At 34.8% G+C, this 27,309-nt stretch overlaps 1 protein-coding gene across 1 annotated transcript in view; it reads right to left on the bottom strand.

Annotated features, from left to right (window-relative positions):
• Sntg1 (syntrophin gamma 1) overlaps positions 1-27,309 on the bottom strand; it is a 507,378-nt gene that overhangs the window by 73,599 nt on the left and 406,470 nt on the right. Inside the window, exons 13-14 of the mRNA XM_059255595.1 lie at positions 16,458-16,574; positions 14,717-14,788 (exon numbers count right to left, since the gene is read on the bottom strand). Coding sequence (XP_059111578.1) covers positions 14,717-14,788; positions 16,458-16,574 — 189 coding nt within the window. The remainder of the gene's footprint in view (positions 1-14,716; positions 14,789-16,457; positions 16,575-27,309) is intronic.

Below are 27,309 nucleotides of genomic sequence, written 5' to 3'. Positions count from 1 at the left end.
CTCGAACTCACAGAAATCCGCCTGCCTCTGCTTCCCGAGTGCTGGGATTAAAGGCGTGCGCCACCACCGCCCGGCAAATAAATCTTTTTTTAAAGGAAATATTTGAATTAAGTGGTATAACTGATCCAATGGAGTTAACAGAATTCTATAGAGTATCCCATCCAAACGTGTAGAATACAGATTGTTCTCAGAAGTATATAGAACTTTCTGTAAAACAGATCATATATTAGGTCACCAAGCAAATAAGAAAATCAAAAGTTTGTTATATTCTTTCTGATTTCAGTGGAATGAAACTACAAATCTATATCAAAAAACAAAACAAAACCCTAGACTATGATGATTACATAGCATACTATTGGGAATTTAAAGAAATCAAAGAGGAAATTAAAAAAAAATCCTAAAATCAAATAAAGATGAAACATATCAAAATTAAGGGATACAATGAAAGCAGATCTATTGCCCTAGAAAAAGGAAAACAAACCCAAATTAGTAGACAGAAAAAGATAGTGAGCTGGAAAGATGGCTCAATGGTTAAGAGTACATATAGCTCTTCCCAGTGAATTGAATTTGATTCTGAGCACCCACATAATTGTGGCTTAAAAATGACTATAACTCCAGGTCCCCAGGAACCTGACACCTCTGACCTCTAGGGGCTATTATATCCATGTGAATATAGTCCCAATACACATAACTAAAATGATATAAAATAAATGTTTTAAAATTTTTCAAGTATTGTGGTGCATGTCTTTGACCATGCCACGTAGGCGGCAGAGGTGGGCAGAATTTGTTGAGTTTGTGGCTAGCCTAATCTACTTAATGAGTTCCAGAACTAGCAGAGCTACATAGTGGGATCCTGTCTCAAATATATATATGAGAAAACAATCAGAAATAATACAAGGCATTTATAAAACAAGTAGTCAGTTGTTTAAAGATAAACACTGTAGATCCATTCCTAGCCAAAATGACCAACAGAAAAGGAAAGAAGACCTAAATTAATAAAATTAGAGATGAAAAGAGAGACAGATATCAATGGGAATAACAAAAATCACTAGGATATATAAGTTATTTAAATTTTCTATTCTACTAAACTGAACATCTAAGATAATTGAATAAATTTCTAGATGTATAGAGCCTACAAAATTTAAACTGAGATGATTTCAACTCTTTAAACATATTTATGTAGAAGTAACCATCTTATTCAATAAGAAACACAGAACCAATGCAAAGAAGAAAGCCAAGAGGTCAGAGCAATAGCTAAGTGCTAAAAACCTTGCCCTTCCTCTCGAGGTGGTCCTACCTCTCCGAAAGAGAGCTACTTCCTGTGTGTTTGTCTTTATAAAGACTTTCTGTTCTGTCTTCTCATTGGTTGTAAAACCAAACACATGACCACCTCGTCACTGCCTGTCTGTACAGACCTCCAGGTCTTCTATGGTTGGTATTGAGATTAAAGACATGTGTCTCCAATGCTGGCTGTATCCTTGAACACAAAGAGATCTACCTAGCTTTGCCTAACAAGTGCTGGGATGGAAGGCGTGCATCACCACTGCCCAGCTTCTTGCTGTTAGCTTGATGGCTTGCTATTAGCTCTGACCCCCGGACAACTTTATTTATTAACATACAAATCACATTTTAGTACAAATAAAATATCACCATACATCTATAATAAGCAATCAGGTTGAAACAGTAAGTAAATACATCTCAACTAGACAGAACCTAGGCCAGGTATATTCCCTAGTGAATTTTAGCAGAACTGTAAAGAAGAAATAACACAAATTCTCAAACTGTTCCATAAAGTAGAGAAGGAAAGAAAATTTTCCAATGTTTATGAAGCTAGTATAATCCTGGTACTAAAACCAGATAAAGACACTAGAAAATAAAATGACTGACCAATGTCACTATGAATGCACACATTCAAAATTCTCAGCAAAACACTTGCAAGCTGAATTCAAAGACCACATCATAAAGACTCAATAAACAAAACAACACTAATAGACATGGTAATGTGGATGGGGGAAGCTCAAAAAGCCTCAAAGTCACAAAATATATATGCAAGTAGCAGTATAGGGACTGACCAATATATAAAGAAAAAGTGACCAGGAATTGAAAAAAAAAAAAAAACAAGGTGGGGAAAGGAAGGTATGACCTAATTATATTAGAATATCAAAAAATATTAGAAGTAGATTTTTACTATCTTCAAGTTGGATTAATATAGAAATATGTCAAACATATGTAAATTAATACATTTTTTAATTTACATAAACAGACTCAAAAACAGAAATCACAGGGTCATTTCAAAGATTCAGAAAAAGTTTTGAACTTAGTCTAGCATCCCCTCATTTTAAAATGTCTTGAAGAAACTCTGGATAAAAGAAAAATATCCCAATATAATAAAATTTATATTTTAAAAACCTACAGTTAATACTATATTAAATGTGTAAAACCTCCACACATTTCCACAAACATCAAGAGAAATACAAAGGTATTCACTATCTCCTCTATTCAACATAGTACTGGCAATCTTAGCTAGAACAACAAGGTAAAGAAATCCAATGAAAAGGATACAAGTAGGAAGGTATAAGGGAGACATAAAACTATTTTCATTTGCAGATGACATGATTCTGTGTATGACAGAACTGTAAGACTCTCTCTACCAGAAAACTATTCATATTGAAAAAGACTTCAGCAATGTGGTATGCTATATGATTAATACCCAAATGTCAGTAGCTTTCTTATACATTGGATACAGAAATACTGACTAAGAGTCATGGAAACAGTCCTGTTCATAATAGCCTCAAAAACAAAAAGAAAGACAAAACAACCTCTGTATACACCTAGCTGTGGGTCTGAAATACAATGATTTCTAATGATTTCTAATAATTGTGAAGAAAGACAGTAAAGAACACACCAGAAGATAGAAGGTCCATAGTCCTGGGTTGGTACAAATAACCTTCTGAAATGGCCATATTATCTAAAGCAATCTACATACTAATGCAATCACAATTGAAATACCTACTCATTCTTAACAGAAATATAAGTTCTTAACCTTCATCAATTAAACATTGCTTTGTAACAGAGACGATTAAAGAATACCGTAACCAATGAAATTGAAGATTTGTGGAGCCCATTGCCAACAGTTATAACTGTAAAATGACTCCACACCTAAGGTTCAAGTAATGTTGCAGAAGAAGGGGTGGAAATATTTTATGAGCAGAACTTTAGAAGTGACAAAATATCTCTTAGTAATACCAGAAACTTTATCTATAAAGTCTCACCAACATGACTGCCCAAACATGATCTGAACAAGAACAAGAAAAATGGGCATGCTAAAATGGATGGGGGAAGGACCCTGGGGAACTAAGTCAACCAAGGAATTATGAGAGCAGAAGAAATAGTCTTCCTCAGGGAAGAACTCATTAATTTGTTTTCCAAAACCAATTATGTGTGTGTGTGTGTGTGTGTGTGTGTGTGTGTGTGTGTGTGTGTACATGACTGTGAAGGTTGCCTTTATGTATTTGGGACAACAAAGGAAAAAAAGGCATGAACTTGAAACAGTGCAAAGAGAGAATATGGGTGGTTTTGAAGTGAGGAAAGGAAAATGGAAATGATGTAATTATAGTATATATAAAAACAAATAAAAGAAGTAATTAAAAAATCTTAATATGCAAGCACAAAATCCCTGATATTCAAAGCAACCTGACAAAAGAATACTGCTAGAGCTGATTACTATACCTGATCTAAAGTTATACTACAATTGCTAGTAACAAAAGCAGTGTGCTATGGGTCCTGAAACCCTGAAGCACATAAGTAGACCATTGGAATAGAAGAAATGATCCAGGTACAAGTCTCCATATGCTGTATCTGAATTTTTACAAAGATGAACAAAATATGCATTGGAGAAAAGACAGCATCTTCAATTGGTACTAGGAGAACTGACTAAGAAGAATAAAAATGGATCCTCACCAACACCCTGTACACAGCTCAACCTGAAATGGATCAAGGATCTAAACATATGATCTGAACCCCTGAAAGTGTTAGAGGAAAAATGTAGTGTATATCAATTTATAGGCCTAGGTAGTACTTTCTGAATAGGACTCTGACAGCACGGAAATTAAGTCCAACAAGTAACAAATGTGATCACATGAAATTAAAAAAAAAAAAGTCTTCTTTGTAGTAAAGAAAACAAACAAGCCCAAGGAAATGGAGAAATGTTTTGATAACTATAAACAACAGAGGTTTAGTATCTTGAATATACAAAGAATTCAAAGTCAAAATACCAGGTAAACAAACAACCCAAACAAAAATTTGGCTATGAAACTGAATGGAGTTCTCAAATGAAGAATTACAAATAGCTAATAAATATTTTTCTCAAAACATGTTCAACATGGAAATACAATAGAAACTACTTTTGAGATTCTACTTCATACTAGATGGAATGGGTATCACTAAGAGATTAAATGAAAAAAAATGTTAGCAGGGTATCTAAAACAGGAAACCCATATACATCAATGATGAAAATAAAAATTGGTGTGGTCCCTATAGAAATCAACATGGACATTTCTCCAAATCCTAGAAAAAACTTCCATATCATCTAGTTATTCCACTTCTAGGCATATACCAACACATATGTCTCCAAATCCTAACAGAGCCATTTGAGCATCCTTGTTCATTACTGTTATATTTAAAATAGCAAGGAAATGAAATTGGTTAGATACCCAGCAGTTGCTAAATGAGGAGTAAATGCATAGTGCATATACAATGTGGTTTTATTAATCTATAAAGAAAAAATTAAATTAAAAATTTGAAAAAAAATAGATGGAACTGGAAAGTATTATACCAAGTGATATAAGACAGGCACACTAGTCAAATGCTGCAATTCTCTTCTATGTGGATCACATTGAAGAACAGAAGTGAATAGCTGTTAATGGAGTATGAGAGGCCAGCTCCCACATTTTCCCAGGGCATTCTTGAAGAGAGAGGGATAAGAAACATTTAGATTGAAAGACAGTGTAGAGAAGACAAACAGAAACACAGGATAACTTTGGGAGAACCTGGATCAATATCCATGGCCCTTTCTGTATCTTCAAAAGGGCTTTTTATAGGAATGCCAAGAGGAAGGGCAAAAGACCTCCCCCTAGCACAGCCACGTGCAGACCCTTCCAAACACCTGGTACCCATGCACATGGTCAAAGCCATACCCTAATGCAGCCCCTCTGGGTAAAGCAAGCTCAGATCTCACTAGGAAATCTCTGTGGGCCCCCACAGGTCTTCCCTCTTTACATAATAAAAGGACCCCTCAGGCCTTTCACATAGATTGTGCCTGTCTTAGGTTATTCTTCTTTACTAATCTTCCTTACCTGTCATGGAGATACACTTTCCATCAAGCATACTCTGGCTTAGCTTGGAAGCTAGCAAGAAGAAATTTGTCCATGTTTGACTACCAGTCTCTGTCAAGAGGGGCACAGAGCCTAACTCAGCTCTGTCTCAGATCCAGAGTTTACAAGTAGTTAGAACATCCACACTGATATCTGGGCTGCCACACCCCCAGTAAATGAGTAGATGATAATAAAGATGGAATGTTCTTTTTGAATGGGTCTAAGATGTCTATATCAGCCTTAACTCTGCCAAACCCTTTTAAAATCAAAACTCTTGATGGAAATACATCAAATAAACTGCATCAAACTTAAAGATTTCCTTAGCTTCACCAAAGCATGGTTTACAAATTATGAACATTACTATACATATTTACAACTAGCATGAATATCACTATACTCATTTACACTTTTTACCAACTTACATTCAAAATCAAACTCTATAGGACTAATTTACAAATCTTAGCAAACATCTAGAAAAGATCTAACAGAACTATTTAAAATTTCTTCCAACAAGATAGAGAGTATGCAAATCATGAGTTACCACAGTGAAAATTGTAGATGAACTCAAAAGTGCCTCATTCCTGTAGTTTGGAATTCACAGTCAGCTTTGATATCATCCTGAAAGTTATCCTGACAGTTTGAAGTTTGAGTCTAATTCAGCTGTGGCTCTAGAGTCTTTGTATCCAGCACCCTAGCCCCTGGAATTCAGTGAGTGACATTGCTAGAGGACTACAACACTTATTACCACACCCCCAAAGCCATCTTTCCCACTGGGCCCATTCAACCATTCTGGAACCAGGAGAAGTATGCCTGAAGGCAGATGGTCACCAGCCAGGGGGCTGTCCCTTTACTTACTGCAGCTCCTCAGAGTGCCACAATTCAAACAAATGTTGCTGAAACTTCACTCACAGCTTCATTTTAGGTTAGCTTTCCTGAGAAGTCTTGCCTCAGGGCAAGAATGATTAGCATAGTAACTGAGCCACTTTTCTGTTTAGCTGGTAAGACTCAAACTGTTTCTTAAAGGGGTCATGCATTAATTTGTTGCTAATAAACAGGAGCAATATGGCTCCAGGTTCCATTTCATTCCAGCTTTTCTGGAGGAACATTAGCAGCTATAGTATAAGAACTGACATTCCTCTGTTCTACACATCATACCAAATGCTCAGGCAGCCATCAAGCTTCATTTGATGACTGAGGGTACAATTCCCCCTTCTTAATTTTTGAAGGTGCATCTTAAGACTGCTATGAGCACTTTCAATGATGCCTCGTCTTTAACAGATTTCTATTAGGCCAATGTTTCCTTCTTGAATTTCAAGCACAATCCAGGTTCTTTATTCTTCCTTAAGTTTTTTTCTTTACCCAAAGCAACTTCCTGGTATTTGGACCACTTCCCCTTGCTTTCTGAAAGGTCTCAAAGTGGTTTAACAAGTGACATTAGCATTTTAATTGCCTCCTAACAAGCAATCTTTGTTCACCTATTTCCCATTCCTGGGAGATAAGCTAAGCTTTCTAACAGTGCTTAGGAAAAAGCTGCATTTAGGGCTGTGCCTGTAACGGCAGCAAGCCATTTTTAATGCCTTAAGCTGTTTAAAAGGAATTGAAACATGCATTCCCATGATATTTTCCTGAGTGTTTTGTTGCTCAATTACTTGGATCATTTGGAAGCTTTTATCCAAGTCTGTCTGTGACTTCCACCGATCTTGTCTGCCTACGCTGCCCTGCTTTTATGAGCTACGGTTCCCAAGCTGCCCTTTGGGGCCCAGAAGAAAACCCAGCTGTGGCCAATTGTGGCCACTGCACTCCTGGTTCCGTTTACACAGTCTGCATTAGTACTGAAGATCAAGATCCAGCTTTTGCTCTTTCACCACAGAAGGTATTTATCTTCCCTGAGCTTGCATTAGGACACCTGCATTACTGTTTGACAGGTGTACCTCTCTAATCAAACTCTCCACCTGGCATTGTTCCTGGAGCATGTCTCACCAATGCACTTGCATGCGCACACTGACCAGCACTTGGCGCCATAAGCAAAAACCCCTCTGGTCTCCCCACACCCTCACCAGGTCAGTGAAAAAAATGAGAGTACTTGAAACAAGAGCTTTTTCAGAGAGATTTCCTCCTGACAGCTCTCCTTTGTCCCTGCTTGTCTTCTCTCCCCAGATGAAGAGACATTTTGCAACCAAAACTTTTTGCAGTTAACAATTTTAGTTCAAACAACGGTCTCTGCAACTTTCATTCTCATGGACAGAGACCTTTATAGTTACAGAGTTCCTGATGCCTCAGCTGTGGCTCAGTCCTCTACTAACTGATCCTGTTCTGCGGGTAGAGGCTTGCATCCCCGTTTTTGCCTTATTCGTATGGCCAAACACAGCCTCTGCCTCATTTGTGTGGCTAAATGCAGCCTCACCTTTTCCCATCCTGTCAGTGCAGCTACTGCTAGGGACTTAGACCCTGCTCTTCTTTTCCCCTGATAGCCACTTTCTGAATGCTGACTTGAAGAGGAGATGCAGCACTAACAGTGAGTGTTTGCAATACGCTAGGGGATTTTTGTGCTAAGGCAGTTATGATAGATTCCCATTCTCATAGATGTTCCCTCCAGGTGAGTACAATTTACAGAAAGAAAGATGAGTACCCTTCTGAGAGGAAGAGTCTTGAAGAGTTTCCAGTTTTTGAGAAATTACTAAACTTTTAAAGTCCTTCAGTTCCTTCCTTGTCTCAACCCAAAACTTCTGTTCTCCAAACTGTGTGGGAGCCCATTTTCAGGTTCCTCATGGCTTTACTCAGCAGATCTGCATAGAGAGAATGATTAGGACCACAGGCCTAAGTGCAGGTGTCTGAGATGGTCTGCACTTGGCTGTGCCGGGGGTAGGGGAGGAGGTCTTTTGCTCCACCCCTTGGCGTCTCTATAAATACCCTGGGGCAGAGACAGGGCCAGTTGGAATAGGTTTCAGGCCCTCTCAAGGCCATCCTTTATTTTCTATCTGTTTATCTTCACAATGTAAATCCTTCTATCTAATATTTCCTATTCAAGAAAACTCTGGGACACTGTAGGGTTGGTGGGTAAATGCCCTGCAGAATGGTGCCATGAACAGGGACTAAAGAAAAAAGTGAAAAAAAAAAAATAGACTAAAGACAAAGTAATAGGGACTAAAGACATAGGAAAATAATAGTTTTATTACACAGTTCTTGGCGAAAGTGCTGAGTTGTGTCCTGCCAGTGGAAAAAGAAAGGAACATGTTTGGTGTTGTGATGGAATATGAAATATGAATATTAATAATTAGAGCAGGGTTTTTATCCTCAAGAGAAAAAAAAAAACAGACTGGAAGGATGCTGCAGTGCAAAAATCTCTTCTATCAAAAATTTCTATAATCTATCTCTTAATTTCTATCTGTGAAAAATAAGTATAAAGTATAGTGTAGTAATATACTGCAGGAAAAACTTAAAGTATTAAGATCATATAGAAAAATTTATTCAAGATAAGTAAGGCAACAAGACAGAAAAACTCTTCAATTTTCTAACTTTGGGGGCAATGAACACAAATTGGGAAAATTGAAAGGATATGGAATTCAGAGATTTGTCTTTTTTTTTTGGCAACTTTGCGAAAATACCTTATTTACCCTAATAGCTGTGCAAATATTTTTACAGTAGTTGATGACAAAATGCTACTTTTTTTTGGTTTGTTTTTTTTTTGTTTGTTTTTTGTTTTGTTTTTTTGAGACAGGGTTTCTCTGTGTAGCTTTGCGCCTTTCCTGGGACTCACTTGGTAGCCCAGGCTGGCCTCGAACTCACAGAGATCCGCCTGCCTCTGCCTCCCGAGTGCTGGAATTAAAGGCGTGCGCCACCACCGCCCGGCAAAATGCTACTTTTAAGAGCAAGCAAGCCACTTTAAAATCCTTAAGAAAGCAGTCCATAAACTGAACATTGTTTTAGATATGAAGAAAATTATGGGAAAATAAAGAAGTTCTTTGCCTTTTGAACAAACAGCCTGCAAGGAGTAATTCCTTTGCAAAAATCTAATAAGGAGACAAGGAAACAGACATTCAAAAAGAAATGACTGCTTTATAGAGGGAACAAACCAGAAAAATCTGTCTTAAAAAATAATTGTTTTACTTGAAAGTTCTTTATATGAAATCAATGCTAAATATCACAGCTGCTAGCAATAACATCAGGGGTTAAAGCTAATGAAGTAAAAATACTAAATCATGAAAATGCTTTTCCTTGGAGTAAGCTAATGAAGGATACGTTGCATGAAAGAACATCTATGTTCTTGACTCCTTTGAATAATAGCAGTTTTGGTGAAAATATTGGGCTAATAAAAATCTATCAAACATCATTGTTAAAGAACTCATGGCAAATACAGCTTTAAAAAATTAAGAATGGGGAAAACTGTATCAATTTGGTGAAGAGTATAAAAAGCAGCTAAAACAATGCTCCTGATAGTAAGGTTCCATCTTGCAGTCTGGGGATAGTAGGAGCATAAAGAATCTTCCAGACTGCTGAGGAGTTTGAGACAATTGTAACTAAGTTTCAGCAATGTCTTCAGACCTGCTGAAAGCTGAAGATCTGGAACCCCACTCCAATTTAGACAACAGTCTTCTCCTGTTTGGAAATTGATTGTTATGGAATGACTAGCTAAGCAATTCAGAAACAGAATATTCTTTACAAGGTTTTTCTTTTCACTTTTCTTTCTTTTTGGGTTTGCTGTAAACTGATATAGCTCTTAATAGAGTTGTTATAAAAGATCTGAAAGGCGTAAAATACTGTTTAACAACACTCACTAAATCCCAGAGTTGAGAGAGCTATTAAAGAATTAAACTCTTGTTTCAATCTATCAAGAATTTTTAGAATATCAAAGCTGTCTGTAAGCTCTGAACTTTAGAAATGATTTGTGTACTTCCTTTCTAAGAGATAGTGATAATAATTAAGAGTAAGAAGTAGAAAATTATTCTGTCTTGTTAGAAAACATTAAATCTCTTCTAAGTGTTAAGAAATCTTTAGGTGTTTGCTAAGTTAGATATATGCTAATTGTAGCCCTATATAAGCATAAAATAGATCTATAGTTTTTTTAAGAATATAAGCTTGCAAGAAGTATCTAAGGTAGTCTTAAGACATGTAGTAATAAGCTTGTAAGAAGTAAAGATGCTACTTGTAAATGTAAGTTTAAATAAGAAGAGAGAATGAATATAAGATGTATAAGATGACTATAAGAAGTAAATAAGAAATATATTTGCTAAAGTAGTTCTATAGTTTCCTTAAGGAGTATAAATTAGTAGATGTTAATGCTATATGTGAGTTTGTAAAAAAAATGTAAATGTTGAATGTGAATTTAAATGCTTTGCAAGATAGATTATGTGAGTTTGTGAAAAAGTGTAAATGTTAAGTGTTAGTCTATTCTTAATGTATATGGTGAAGAAACCTGAGACACAGAAGATAGTGTCATAGTAGACTGCAAAGCAGGCACTCTGAGTGGTTTCAAAAGCTCCAGAAGCCACTATAAAGCTAATGGTGGACACCAGAACGAGCTCAAAGCATCCGCAGCTGAGATCCATGGAAAATCAATACAACACAGAGAAACCTGAGCTAACAGCAAAAACGGTGCAGTTTAAAATATTACTGTAACTATAAAGGTCTCTGTCCATGAGAATGAAAGTTGCAGAGACGGTTGTTTGAACTAAAATTGTTAACTGCAAAAAGTTTTGGTTGCGAAATGTCTCTTCATATTTGGAAGTATAAGTTTGATAGCAGAATTTACTTCTTTTGAACTTTTTGAACTTTGAAAAATGAGAAAACTGCAAAAAGATTTTTGTTATGAATTTCTTCATATTTGGAAGGCTCATACCAGAATTTATTATTTGAATTTTGGGACTTAAGAATGAAATGAACAAAAGTGATTTCAGTGCAATGGGTCAATTTTGAATTTACTTATAGTGATGACCTAGGAACTGTTTTCTGGAATTATTTGTGTTAAAAAATGGAACTGTTTAAATGAAGAAATGTATTGTTTTTACCTAGACTCAAAATGCAGTTTTGTGTATGCATATATGCTTTATTAACAGGTGATTCATGAACTGTTTTATGAACTGTTTATGTAAAAATAGAATTAATTATGGAACTGGTTTTGTGTTACAAATGGAACTGTTTAAATGAAAAGTTTGAGTTTTCTAACTAGGCTTGAGATTTTGCTTAAAAAATTATAAATAAAAGGGAGAAGTAATATTCCTTAGTTTATTTAATTTAAAAAATTATTTGAGTGGATTAATGTTATGTTTTGTTATTAAGAAATGCAAATGGGTATACTAACATTACTTTAAACTGTAAAGAGTTTTATTAAGAAACTGCTTTTTGGATGTTTTGCTAAACGTTTTCAAAGTGTTAATGGTTAGATTGAAAATATTGCTTTTCAACATGGGTTTGTAGGAATTGTATAAGTTTGGGTTTTTTCTAACTAGGTTCAAGATTTTGTTTAAAAAATTATAAAGAAAAGGAGGAGTTATGAGTGAATTAAGGTTGAATGTATGTTTGCAGAAATTACGTTTAACCTATTGATATTAATGCACCCTGGTTTTGTGGAGTTAAGGAAATATTTAAATTTGATGTATATACAATAGAAGTTTTTCCTATGTTCTGTTAGCAAGAAAATTCAAATGATTCTATTAATAGTTAAAGTTGTAAGACTGAGAAAAATTTTAACTATATGTAGCATCATTTATGTTAATTCAAATGGTTCTGTTAAGAGTTTGCTTTGAGATATAAGATTGAGAGAATTGTAACTATGTATAGCAATATTTATGTTAACCTGTTACTGGTAATGATGAATTATGCCATTCTTTAAATTTGTAATTGCATTAAGTTTTTGGTTTAAAGAAGGCTTGATGCAGTTAAGACTGCTGTAGTCACCTTGGACCTAATCAAAAAGAGAAATGCCATCTTTATCATCCTCTACTCCCATACTGGGAGGTATAACAGCTATGGAGATTGCTGTAAGCTATTAATAATGAGTTATTTTTCATATATTAAGAAAGGAGGACCTGAGGGAGCCTGTTTTCAGGTTCCTTGTGGCTTTACTCAGCAGATCTGCAAAGAGAGGATAATTAGGACCATGGGCCTAAGTGCAGGTGTCTGAGATGGTCTGCACTTGGCTGTGCTGGAGAGGTCTTTTGCTCCACCCCTTGGTGGCTCTATAAATACCCTGGGGCAGAGATAGTCAGGGCCAGTTGGAATAGGTTCCAGGCCCTCTCAAGGCTGTCCTTTATTTTCTATCTGTTTATCTCCACAATCTAAATCCTTCTATCTAATATTACCTGCTGCTCAAACTTAAGAAAACTCTGGGGAACTATGAGGTTTGTGGCTAAATGCCCCGCAAAACTGGACTTCATGGGCAAGAAGAAACTGACCCTGGTTGTACAATGTTATCAACAAGCATTTTTAATCTAGTGGTACTGGAGTGGATGATTTTGTCTCACCCTTATCAACCTCAAGGAAAAATTTCCCCTGCATCTCAGGGCTTGGATCTAAGTTGTCTCGAATTAATGCCCACAGGCAGAAAGCTTCCCTGGGAATCTTTTCTGACTCATTTTCCTCATAGTATTTTTTTTTTTTTCATTTCTGCTCTGATTCTCCTCCAGGAGTGTCATTCAGATTCCCATAGTCAGAGAACCAAGGACACAGTTCCTCTATGAACTCCAAAAATCTCCATACTTGTTGTGGTCCCACCTTAAACCCTGTAGTTTTTAAAGTTTCTACAAGTGAATCTTTGAAGATCTGCTCACAATTTCCTGCCCCATTTCAGCACTGGGGAAATTCTACTCTTAAGTTTCTTCTTACCCAATATTCCCACACCTAACCCTATATTTTTACTTAATTTTAATAGATAAAAATTAAGAGAGAGAAAGATAAAGAAACTTAGAGATACTCACTGCAACCTAACTTCTCACATTGTCTTTTCTTTCAGCCACTTTACCTTATGTATATACAATTTTACTCCAAAAATAGAATACCATTGCCTTTATTTTTAATTCATTACCAGGCATGCCTCACTGCCCCTGCAACACCCCTTATTCTCCTTTCACCATGTCTCTAGTCATGTCCCTAATTCTGGTGCCATCTGTAGGAGGCCTGCTTCCATTTTTTCCTGGGGTACTCTTGAGGAGAGAGGGATAAGAAATATTTAGATAGAAACAGTGTGGAGAAGACAGACAGAAACACAGGATAGCCTTGGAGGAAACTGTATCAATATCCACTTCTCCCTTCTGTCTTTAAAAAAAGTGTTTTTTTTTTTTTTTTTTTACAGGAATACCAAGGGACAGGGCAAAAATCCTCCCCCTAGCACAACCAAGTGCAGACCATTCCAAATACCTGGTAACCATACACGTGGTCAAGCCATTCCCTAATGCAGTCTTGCTGAGTAAAGTAAGCTCAAATTTCACAAGGAAATCTCAATGGTGCCCCACACTGGAGACAGAGAAGGACAAGGAGGAAGGGACAGAAGAAGTGGCACCAGAGCACACTTAAGAGATTAGGAACTGCCTCAAGGTTTGTTATAGCTCAATAGGGTCAATAAAGCTTAAAAGGATCTATACATTATTTGAAGAATCCTGTTTTTAAAATAGGGTCTCACTAAATATCCCTGGCTGACCTATAACTTGCTATGTAGATAAAATTGGCTTCAAATTCACAGAGGCTTACCTGCCTCTGTCTCTAAGTGTGCTGGGATTAAAGGTGTGAGCTAACACATCTGATATAGTTACTGAAAAAGAATGTAAACTTTTCAAGATTACTATTGTTAAACTTGAAAATACTTCTCTTTATTTGAAAACAATTAACACGTGAAATGAAGAAAATGCAAGTTTTCATCATATTAGTACCATATGTGTGTGTGTGTGTGTGTGTGTGTGTGTATTATCAATATATGTAATGTTTCTCATAGCATCATGTTGTAGACATTAAATCTGCACTATTAAAGTTTTAAAAGGAAACATTTATGGTTCTTCCAAATAACCCACTTTAATTCTTACTGTAGACTGCATATGTCATTTCAATTTTTTTCAGAATTACTGATTACTTGATGCTATGACAGTTCTGTGTGTCACACAGAAATTAACTGATCTATGATATACAGTGACTGTCACATTCCAAGACAAGCTAAATAAGTATTTTCTATATTTGATTTCATGTTTTTAAATTTCAAGGACTTTTTTTCTGGGTGCCGGTGCATTTTTGTACTTCCCAGTTTCCTTCCTTTAATTCTCTTTTATTTATCAGTTCTTTGTATCCATGAGCTGTTCTTGAGCTCAGATATCAACTCTGTAGAACACATAATTTGAAACTCCTGTCCTTATAATGCGTACCTTGAGAACCTTGCACATGATCTCACATATGGAGAAAGTTTTCTCTGCTCGTGTCCAATCCCAGGTGGTCACCTTCAAAAGACAAGAAGTAACAGTTCATCTGTTCTAGTAACATAGTTCTGCTCCCCTCAGTTTCATTTGAACAATGACACTTTCAGAGATGTGCTTCTTTACTCTCTTGATCTATGATGGAGTTCATATAAAGTTCCTCTATACCATTTTGGTTTATTTAAAATTTATCACCATTTACCTTCCTCTTTTCAGAAAAAAATTTATGCTATCAGAAACAATTTCCGTTTTAGAAAACTGTTTCGTGTTTAAAATTATTTGTGAGTTCTCTGAATGCAAATATTAGGTATGCAAGTACCAAATATGCATTTTCCCTTAGTAAGATGCGGAGAATGACATAAGATAGCAATATGATTTCAATAATTTAAAAATAAGTTATTGATATTTAAAAAAATCCCAAATTATTAAGATATTGGGAAGATTTCAATACCACTGTGAAGTTAGCTTTCTTACTTATTTTGAAATATTTCATTTCTCCAAGCAGAAGAAATTATTCAGAGTAGGAATATAGCAACAAATATAAACATTAATTTTTCTGGTATTATGAATTTTGTGTAGGCGTAAACACTAAAAATAATAATGATTCAGACTTGAGAAGTCCCAGATACTTGATATTATTAAGCCTGTCATTGAGCAGCATGGCACTTTATATTGATAGTCAATAAATATTTATTGGGTGTAAGTTACATGTTTCCAAAGCAAGGCTTTCAAGATAGCAGATGTGCAGACACATTTAGTTTACATAAAATATTCAATATAACATATCACAAACATAACATGGTTACATTTACAGAAGAACTGCAACTTATGGAAGGCCATATGTTGATTGTAAGTGATAGCTTAGTGCTGTAGCTGAACTTGAATATCCCCAAAGACTCAGGTATTGAATAGTTATCCCTGGTCTATCATATTTTTGAACATGACAGAATATTTAGTAGGTGGGCTATAATTCAAGGAAGTTTAACTCAACAGGAACATGAAATTCCATGGAGTATTAACAACCCAACCCAATTCCTTCTGTTCTCTCTAAATCCTGGTTGCCAAAAGGTAAGTATCTTCCCCTGGTTTGTGTTCCAACCATGTTGCACAAGGATGCTCTAAGCAGTGAAAACAGGGATATGTGGTCAATGGTTGAATCTTCTGACACTGTTAGACAAAATAAACCTTTTTATCTTTAGTGATTGCTCTATTTGCATAATTTTTATGGTAAGGAAAACTAATGTTAAAATTTAACATAAGTCAAACACTTAACCCTGGTAATGTAACACTGTAAATATCAACTAAGTATTCTCAAATGGTCCACAAATCCAAAATGAATAGAACATTCATCAATATATAGTAAAATTTTAAATCTCTTACCCTACCTTTCATCATTTCTTTATTTTTTTCATCAAATTAATTCAATACCCTGACATATTTGTGTGAATATTTATTAAATTACTTCATGGATTTTTTTAACAATGTTATGATTTTATCCATTTGTCAAGTTCTTAAGCAAAAACATCTATTTTCTTCAAGGCTTCACATTTAACAAAATACTTTAAACAGACATTAACTGTTTCTTAAATGTCCTAAACCTCATTTTCAAAATGTAGTAATAAATATCATTCAGGTGATGCCAGTTTACTATCAGTACATCCAAGACCTCAAATATTTGGTTGCAAACACTTACTGGAGGTGATGGGAACCTGTAAAGACATGAGCCCCTCAAGGCAAGAAAGACAGGTGTATACACACGGTCCTGGAGGATTTCCTGCTCCCGTGCTTCACACCAGCCCATGTAGACTATCTGCAAGGAAAGTAAGTGTTGTTAACTGCCAAAGTATAATTTAAATATCATAGTCTATTTGTGTATCTTGTGCTGTTATAATTTCATGTAAAATTATCTAATTGATTAATGCCAAAGCCCATTAATCCAGTGTTCCCATCAGTAGTAGATATGAACTACTCAGAATTGTTTGTTACTATGGCATTGCAAAGTGTTGCCTCATGCCAGCTGGCCTGAGCTTCTTTCCCACTCACTCCCTCTTTCTTTTTGCTCTTAAATTTTTTTATTTATAACAAACTATTAACTGAACTCTTGTCTTTCCAATTAGTTATTCTTATTATAACTGAATATGCTCATAATACAAAACATGTAAATGAGAAATGAATGCCTCTTTCTGCTATCTATCCACTATAATGAAGCACCATATCCTCTGTCATCACAAGGTAGGATGGATAACATTCTTGTTCTGAGCACTGGCCTCAGGTGGTAAAGGATAAACCATCATTTTTTAAAAGTTTAAAAGAATTTTTATATTCATTTTTCACGTATCAAGTTGCAGTGGCTGATAATAGTTCTGGGTCTTGTTGACTGAGAGAGATCAGTTTCTACAGGAAAGTCATATGCTATGCATTGATCTTCATGCTCCACCACTTAATTGCTATGAGACTCAAACAGACACAAATGTTTAAATATTATAGTTTTAAATTTTGAATCTTCCACAGAAATTTAACTGATTCCATATTGGAACTTCTTACTTCTTACTACGTACTTCTTACGTCACAAGTTTTACTCATTGCTTTAATGATTTTTCAGAGACTGATTTCTGAACTTCATTGTTTGCTATAATACCTGCTATGACTAATAAAATATGAAACACACAGCAAAGTGCAGCTGGGCTTAGTGATCATTATACCCTCCCAAGATGGAATAATGAGAGTAGTAGAACTCTCAGCTCAGCTGTCATGCCAACTTAATTTCTAATACCAAATGGGACAGAGCTCATTGAAGAGGATGAGCTCTTTATCATGCCCACACCTGAGTTTAATGTGGTTTGTATGCAGTGTACCAAGGTAACATTTAAGAGTAACAATACTAGAACCTCCACAACATTTTCCACTTACACACAGGTGACATCTACTTCCCATTGCATTATTTTTACTGTCTAAAATGAACTGGATTATGCATTATCTTAGTTTATATAATAACCACCATGTCTCAGATTTAATAACTTTAGGAATTGTGATTTTTATACTCTGTCTTAGAGTATTAATGTATGTTTTGAAATTCATACTGTAATTGAACTCTTCACAGACTTTTAAATGGTTAATGAAATCATGATAAGATATAAGCACAATTTATTTGAATTTATTTTTATATCATCAATTATAATTAATAGAATGATATAAAAAATTGAAAATAATAAAGTTACTTTTGTCATAAAAACTTTTAACGATGTATATATTTATGGACACATGTTTATAGATATATATTTATATATATGTGTCTGTGTATAAATATATACATAGTTAAATTATATATTTTTCCCTGCTTAGTTTTTGCCATCTTGAAACAAGCAACAACCATTCAGGTAGAAGAATCTTCAATTGTGAAAATGCCGCAGCATATTGGCCTGAGGGTAACCTGTAGAGTATTTTCTTAATTAATGATTGTGTGAAAGGGTCTAGCCCAGAATACATGGTGCCACCATATGGCAGATGTTCCTAGATGGTATAAGAAAACAAGCTGAACAAGTCAGGAAGAGCTAATCAGTAAGCAGTGTTCCTGCTTAGATTTTGGGTCAGCTGTTGCCTTCCGATTCACTGAGTTTCTGCCTTGATATTTCTCAGTTATAAAGTGTGACCTGAGAGTTACCAGATAAAATAAATCTCTCTCCACGTTGCTTTTGGTCATGGTGTTTTATCACAGCAATAGGAATTCTAACAAAGAATGAAATTGATGAGAATTATGTGGCATTGCTATGACAAACCTGAATATGTTTAAATAGGATCAAAGAAGAACTTTGGAATTTTGGGCTAGAAAAGCCAATGAACGTTTAGAGCTTTGTGACTTCTAGTAACTAAAAAGTTAAACTTGAAAACAGTCAGGTAATTGAGTCCTGGCTTGTAAGTTTCAGAGAGAAGTTGGCAAGTTCCTTAAAGATTATAGATCATTCAGCAATTTGGATTAAACTCTGGTTTTGGTCAACTGAAGCTGAAGACTTAGCTGTGATTATCAAGAGTCCAGCATCGTTAAGGCAAAAATTTCAGGAAAGTTCTTCCTCGGGATCAGCATAGAGTATTACCCAGAGGAGGCTAAAGTTTTACCCAATTCTGACAGCTAAACTTGGTAATGGGTAAGACTTTTCCAGGTAGTACTAGTTTTGAAAGCTTAAAGGAGCCATGGTGAACAATGGAGGCTTGTCATCTGACAGGCCAGAAAAGGACATTAGTGAAGGTGCAGCCACAGTTGAAATAGAATTCCCAGATTATGGAGGGAAGTTAAGGCTTGGCACCACATAGTAGGGTCAGAATCCTTGAAGAGAAGCTGTGGATGATGGTGCAATTCAGTTGCAGGGGAGAACATAGCACTTGAGAGATGTCAGTACCACTGGATCACTGCAAAGGACAATAGAAGCTGTGGAATGAAGCCACCCAGTGAGACAAGCTGTGTGCTGTAGAGAGCAAGGTTGGAGAAATGGCCAAGCATTGACATTTTTACACTTAGTTTTGCTTTGATTTGGGTGTGACCATGACCTGATTGATGCCTCTTGTAATAAGAAGCTCTGCATTTAGTTTTTATTCCATAGGAACAAAAAGACTTTGGTATTTTAGAGAGACTTCGAAATTTTAGAATTTTAAAGAGGTTTTGGATATATTTTTAGAGGATTTATATATTTCAGACAGGCTTTGAACTTTAAAAGGGACTTTGGATATTTTAAAGAGGTTTTTAATGTGTTTAAATTTTTAAAGATTGTGGAACTTTTAGTTTGGACTGTCTTATATTGAGATATTAATATTAATACGAGATCTCAGCAATGAACGAGAAAGTAAAGATTATATATTAACAGCAATGTGTTTCTGTCAAATTGAGAAAGGGTTGATTTTCCTGATTAGTGTTTTGTCAGCTTGACATGAGCTATAGTCATTTGAGAATTTGTAACCTCAATTGAGAAAATGCCCATACCAGATGGACTTTGAGGCACTTTGTTGATTAATGATTGATGTATAAGTGCCCAGCCCACAGTGGGTGATGCTACCTCTGGGCAGATAGTCCTGTATAATATAAGAAAACTGACTTAGCAGGCTATGGGGAACAAGCCAGTAAACAGCACTACTCTGGGGTTCTGCCTTCAGGTTCCTGCTTTGAACTGCTGCTGTGACATCCTTTAATGATAGGATGTGATATGGAACTTTAAGTGAAAATTAACCCTTTTATCCTTAAACTGCTTTTGATCATGTATTTTATCCCATCAAGAGAAACCCTAACTAAGACATATACACATGCATACTAGTTTAGTTATATGACACTAATTCAGTTATAGTAAAAGAAGGGTATGGTCATGTTCTATGTTTGATATTTTTATATTAAGCAATTCAGCAAAGTCACCAAGCCTAGTTGTTCTAGAAGTCTGGAAAATGTGACTGAACTTAAGGTACCAGGTTTTTAACAAAATATTAGATATAAACAGGGAATACCTAGTCTTATGGACAGTTACATATGAATCAAAACATGAATTTTCTTTGGCCATAGAGTAGTTATTTTTTACATAAAAACATCAGGGCAGAGTCTGGGTATCTTCATTCATCCTCAAAAGTAGAGAGTAAAACATCTCCTTTAGCATCAATGCTGGGCTAAAAGGCATCAGGCTCATGAGTGTACTGGGTCCAGGCATAAGCTAGAGAGAAGAGGCAGAAAAAGTCAATCTGGAAACAGATTGAGGTGATCCTACATGGTAGTTCTGATGGAAACCTTTTCATGATGGCACCACCATTTGCATACACATTCAGAACAATTTTCCTGTGACATCACAAACATAAGTAAAGATATTTTTAAGTGTCTCAAAGTTATATTTATAAATGAGGACAAAAACGGTAGTAGAACCCAACGTTTTAGAAGTTGGTTTAATGAAGTCATTCTAGAGTGATGATTAGAGAAATGAAAGTGGGTTAAAAAATAAAAGTTGTAAGAAAATGGTGGTTCAATGACAAGTGACAGGAGAAAAGCAGACAGGATACACAGAATTGTTCATACATGAATGGATTCTCAAACACATGAAAAGGGATCAAAACACTCTGAACTATAATTGGATAAACATGTATTATCATAACTCTTCAGAAAACTAGAGTTAATACAAAAATATAAAACTTGCCAAAAACACTGAAAAAGTTGTTGCTTTTTTTGTAGTGCTGAAGATGGAAACTAGGGCAAAATACATGCTAGGCGAGCCCTTTAAGAGTGAGCTATAGGCCAGGCAGTGGTGGCAAATGCCTTTAATCCCAGCACTCGGGAGGCAGAGGCAGGTGACTTTCTATGTGTTTGAGGCCAGCCTGGTCTACAAAGTGAGTTCCAGGACAGGCTCCAAAAGCTACACAGAGAAACCCTGTCTCAGGAAAAAAAAAAAAAGAGTGAGCTATATTACAACCAAAAATATTATGTTAGAAGGAGCAAAAGTTATATTAAAAATTGACTTCTAAATGGAAACAAGATAGAATATTATATTTCATAAGCTTCAATATATGGAATGAAAAAGATCAGAAGGCCACAGTTCTATATATGGATGAAGTGTTACTTAAGATGAAACTTGGGGTTTTACATTACACGGTCCTGGAGTGGCACATCATCCCCAGAAAAGCCAGCACAGAAATACACAGAAAAAGGAAGGGAGACAAACCCAAGAAACAAGAGAAGTATTCCCAGAGAAAGGAACAAAACAAACATAAGAGAATAGAAAGTGTTAAAGGGTCCAATTACTGTGCTTTTGCTACTAATTGCAGCATTACTACAACATCAAAATAAAAACAGCAGTTTTGATGATGGTAATCCAGTTCTATGATTTACTGAAAAATGATATCAGTAGCATTCAGCACATTTCAGCAGGCAAGTACAAACTCTGAAAGCACTACAGAGCTGCTCTATGAAGAATCCATGTCTGTCAAAATGCACACTAAGTAGTCTTACATTTTTATAGGTGCATGGGTATTATTTACATTTCAGTTATGCCTATAATATTTCCTACAATAGAAAATAAAATAATTGAAAATATATACAATTTAATATCAGATAATAAGGTTGTTGTAAGTAAATGAAACACTATAGTTTATGAGAAAAATTTATGGATATTATTTAAATTGTAGTCATGCCTATAATAGTTTCTACAATAGAAAATAAAATAATTGAGAATATATACAATTTAATGTCAGATAATATAGTCATTGTAACTAAATGAAACTCTGTGTTTCTGAGAAAATTCTCAAAAAATTAGCAAGATGATTGGCAGCAATATTTACATTTATATTAGCTTTAATAGAAGGCAACTGGCTTCCAATATATGCTTCTGCATTAATTTTTTACTATTACATAACAGTTAGCTTCCAGAGCACATCTTCTTTACACTTATGACAGAGCAAATAGAAAAAAAAATTCAAGTACCACATACCTCTGTGACAGTATTGCTTCCATTAGATCATATTCTTGAAACACCTCAGGCAATTTTTACTCTCTAATCAGTGAAGTGAAAAGCACAATTCAGCAAAATAAACAGAAAAAAATAACTCAAATATTCAGCAATTCTAGTCAACCCTAAAGAAGAGAGAGAGGGGAGAGAGAGAGAGAGAGACAGAGACAGAGACAGAGAGACAGAGACAGAGAGACAGAGAGAGAGACAGAGAGAGACAGAGAGACAGAGAGAGAAAGAGAGAGAGAGAGAGAGAGAGAGAGAGAGAGAGAGAGAGAGAGAGAGAGAGAAGTAGTGGGGAAATGGAAAGTGCATATCAAAGAGGTACAATGTACTTAGCCCAAGCTGCCAGTGATGCTGTTGGCTCTGATAAGCACTTTCACAGTGCATTGAATGAGCAAAAATAAACAAAGCAAAAGAAAAGGGCAAACTTTTGCCTTATTTTTTGAATACATCTACACTGTGGTGTACAGAAAGTATGCTAACAAGAGCAACTGGAACACTAATATCCTACAAATGCAGTCCAAAATGAAACTGTCACAGCATTGCTTATATTAGAAGTTCATACAGAACAAACAACACTTCTAGAAGTAGAAAGAATAATTCCGTGAAACTGTAGGTTCACAGTTGCAGTACAGCATGGTAATGGCCAGGCTTCATGTTTCTTATGGAACTCTTTTCAATGGTATAAAATAGAAGTCCCAAAGGAAATTCTCTTCTTTGTCTCAATCTTTCAATTAACTCCACACCCATTGAGAAATACATGTTATAAGTAATTTCTTATATCTAAAACATTGAGCATTTAACACAAAAGAGCAAGTTGACTTCACTTTTAGTCTAAACTACAAGAAATGGGTACATTCATGTATAATAGGTAAATTTCTGTATTTGGATAATAGACAAGGCTCAAATAACTTTCTCATTTAAGTGATCCTGTTGTGCTCTAAGTAGAAATTCTCACTCACAAGGAAATAGAAAGGCTTCCCTGGTCACATATCTTAAAACTAAGCAACATAATGTAATAGATGAAAGATAAATCACAAATGAAATTAGAAAGTAGGATAATTAAGTATTTCAAATTAAATCTAAGAAATTCAACCAATATTGTTCTTAGGATTTAGAATTCTATACATGTGCTTTTGATTAGTCTGAAAATCTATTATTTGTGATATATATTTGCTTTTAGAAGATAATAAGGTAATGAAAACAGACATAGATGTTACTTAAATAGTAAAAGTTTGTAATAAATATTTTGAAAAAGAAAAAGCATTGTTTAGAAACAAATATTCTTGATATTGGTGTTAAGAACAAAGATATCTTCACCCTAAAAATGTCACAAACATACTAAAAGAGCACAAAATGCAATGTTTAGAAAACTAATTTTTAATTTTAAATGGACTACAGTGATTACTTGATTAATATTAGAAAGAATGAAGGGAAATTTCCAAAAATGAATAATCCTATAATTATTAAGCCGATTCAATCTGTAATTTAAAACTGAAAAAAAAAACTGAGGATGTGTTAAATATGTCTTTAACTTCTGCCAATACTTTGAAAAACGAACTACATACTTGCAAAATCTTTCAGAGAATAGAAAAGAAATGAGAAATCTGCAGATCACTTTACAAGGTCATTCTGACCTGAAAAACTTAGCTTGCACTGAATCATACTTTTAAAATTTATTTTTTATTTAAAAATAGTTCATGCAATATATTTTGATCATGTATGTTTCTCCCCAATGCAGTTGGAAGATTTCCTGTGTCCTGCATGGCCCCCAGTCGGCACAAATCTCTCACCCACACTCTCGCAGCCTTTCATAAAATTATCACACAGAGGCTTAATATTATTTATAACTGCTCAGCCATAGCTCATTCAGTCTTATTACTGACATTCTCTTACACTTGAATTAACCCATAATTCTTAAATGTGTTTAGCCACGTGGCTTGGTACCTTTTCTCAGTTCTGTTTTGTCATCTTGCTTCCTCTGTGTCTGGCTGGTGACTCCTGACTCAACTTTTCCTCTTCCCAGCATTCTTTTAGTCTTTCACCCCACCTATACCTCCTGCCTGGCTACTGGCCAATCAGTGTTTTATTAAACCAGTGTACAAAAGCATTATCCCACAGCATTTTACCTTTTGTGTCCAAACAAAAAGAAATATTTTAACTTTAACACAGTAAAATTACATATAACAAAATAGCTATCACGCAAGAATTATAGTTATCTAGTCTATTTGTATTTGGAAAAAATAAAGAAAAGGTTCTCTCTATCTGATATATGTGAGTCTAAAGTTTCATATCTAATTTGCCTTTCATTATAGCCAAGGAAAATTATAACTATTTAGGCTTCAACTACATCAAAGATACCAGAAGGATATGATATTGCATAAGTAAACAGGAAGAGCATTGTAAGCAACTTCCAAAAATCTAGAATGACAGACACAGCTGGCTGCCTGGACTGTCACCCAAAGATTCTCTGCAACATTGGGGCAACTTTCTTCAGTCTATAGGCACAGAGTCTCTCAGTCACTTTTCTCTGTGTTTTGTAGAATGTTTGGTAGTTTCTTTTGCAAAGGAGGAACCTGAAGGACCATCTTGCTTTGCAAAGTTCAATGGTCACCTTGCTATGGGTCCTGCATGTCCAGTTTATATATTGTCAATCTCTCAATGCAATGGCATTTTTTTTTTTTGCCCAGTGGCTAACTTTTGCCACAAAGAAAGCAAACTCTATAATGAGTTTATTCAATGCTCACCAGTCTCCTTGAATTAATTAGTGCTGCCAGGAGTAGCTATGTCTTATTGTCCAGAAAAGTCTAAATTTTTTTATTTAAATATTTTTATTTTATAATTAACTTAATATCTCATACCAGCCATGAATTCTCCCGACCTCCCTCCTTACCCCCAGCCCTTCCCCCAATCCACCCCCCATTCCCACCTCCTCCAAAGCAAGGTCTCTCCTGGGCAGTCAGCCCAGCCTGGTAGACTTAGCCGAGGCAGGTCCAGTCCTTTAAAAGCATTTTAAATGCCATAGTCTGTAGATCTTTGAAGTGTTTGAAGATTACCTGCCTAATTGAAATATATTTATGTATACCCAGAAAACTTAACTAACCCAACTCCTCCCAGATACTTCTACCCATTCAACTTCATGTTCTTTGTGTTTCTGTCTCTTAAATAAATAAATAGGACAATAAAACTTAAAAGATGCCAAAATAAAACAAAAAGTCAATAAAGAAACAAAAAATAACGTGGAGTTTACTTTGTGTTAGTTAACTGCTGCTGGGCACAAGACCTCAACTAGAGAGTGACACAATATTTGAGAAAATGATTTTTCATTCCTAGCAGGTATCAGTTGCAAATAGTTTTGTGGTTATTGTTGGGACTTTGCATCCACTTCTCTTTTCCTGGCTAGGATTTCAACTGGTTTGCATCTGTGAAGGTCTTTTGCTTGTTGCCAGAGTTTCCATAGTTTCATATGTGCATCAGTTTCCTATAATATGGTTTTTATTACAATAGGTCTGTAATAAAATGTGAACTCTAGGAGGTGAACTTTCTAGCAGGTTTTTAATTATTCACAACTCTTTTGTATGTTTTTTGTGTGTGTATTTCAATATAAAGTTGAAGATTAATTTTTTTCAATTTTTGTGAAGATTTTTTTGCAAATAACATGGGAATTGGGTTAATTCTGTACATTGATCTTAGCAAGATAGTATTTTCACAATGATGACATTTATAATAGGCAAACTTATAACACTAAGTGCCTACATAAAATAACTGGAAATATCTAATGTTAATAACTCAATAACATACTTGAAAGCCTTAAAAATGGAAAACCAATATAAAAAAAAGAGTAGATTGGTAGAAATAGTCTTATTCAGGACTGAAATTAAGGAAATAGAAACAAAAAAACTAATACAAATAACCAAACTAAGAGTTTATTTTTTGAAAAAAATTCTCATAGCCAATCCAAAACATTGACAAACCAAAGCTGAATTAACATAAGTTTGAAAGAAAATATATAAATTGATAACATTATGGTTAAAAGGGAGACATTATAACAAAGACTGGAAAATTTATAGTTATGAGGACATACTGTAAAAATCTTTATTTCACCAAACTGGAATACCTAAAAGCAATGGTTGACTTTATTGATGTATACAACTACCAAAATTACATTAAAATGAAATAATTTTTCAGACCCATAATCTCTAGTGAAATAGAAGTAACAATTAAAGTTCTTCCAAATGAAAAAATCCTAAAGCATGTTGAATTCAGTGCAGAATCCTACTGGACCTTGAAAGAACTGTCATTGCTCCTTAAATTATTCTCAAAACTAGAAATTGAAGAAATGTTTAATAGTTCTTTTCACAAAGTCATTGTTCCCTTGACATCAAAACCATATAAAGAGCCAATAAAAAAGAAAATTAAAGACTAAGAGCTTTCTTAAACTTGGGTGAAAAAAAAATTCTCAATAAAATATTTAAAAAACAAATTCATCAAGAATATATCAAAAATATTATTCCCCATGATCAAATTGTTTTTATCCCAGAAATATAGAGCTGGATCAGCCTATGTAAATCAATGAACATAATTTACTACATATAGGGACTTAAAGAGAAAAACCACATGAACCATCCTTTACATATAGGTAAAAATTCATTCATCAGACCAATGATGCCTAGATAGGTAAAGACATCAATGTTTTCATAATTTTAAGATGGTAAAGATTAAAATTGTTTGATGTTCTCAAAACGTGCAATTAAAATCTGCTAGTATTCAGCACATATTCATGAAAAGCACTTTAACCTGTAGAATAGAAGGAACTTTTATTTCATGTAAAGATATTAGTATTAAAAATATAATGCACTTTCTGATAAATTTTTGTAAATATTACATTGAGGCTCATAAAAATTTAGATATTTTGTTTAGAAAGAAAATAAAAATCATAATTTTGTTGATAATATGAATTTGCATATAGAAAATATTAAGACTAAACAAATAATTATAGTTGATACATAAATTGACTTATATTTCTTGGAATGCAATTGTTAATTACAATAAATTATACTGTTGAGTACCTAAACACTG

This window comes from Peromyscus eremicus, chromosome 2 (assembly GCF_949786415.1).
Source record: "Peromyscus eremicus chromosome 2, PerEre_H2_v1, whole genome shotgun sequence".
In the NCBI taxonomy this organism is placed as follows: Eukaryota; Metazoa; Chordata; class Mammalia; order Rodentia; family Cricetidae; genus Peromyscus; species Peromyscus eremicus.
This window is presented reverse-complemented; position numbering and strand designations above follow the sequence as displayed.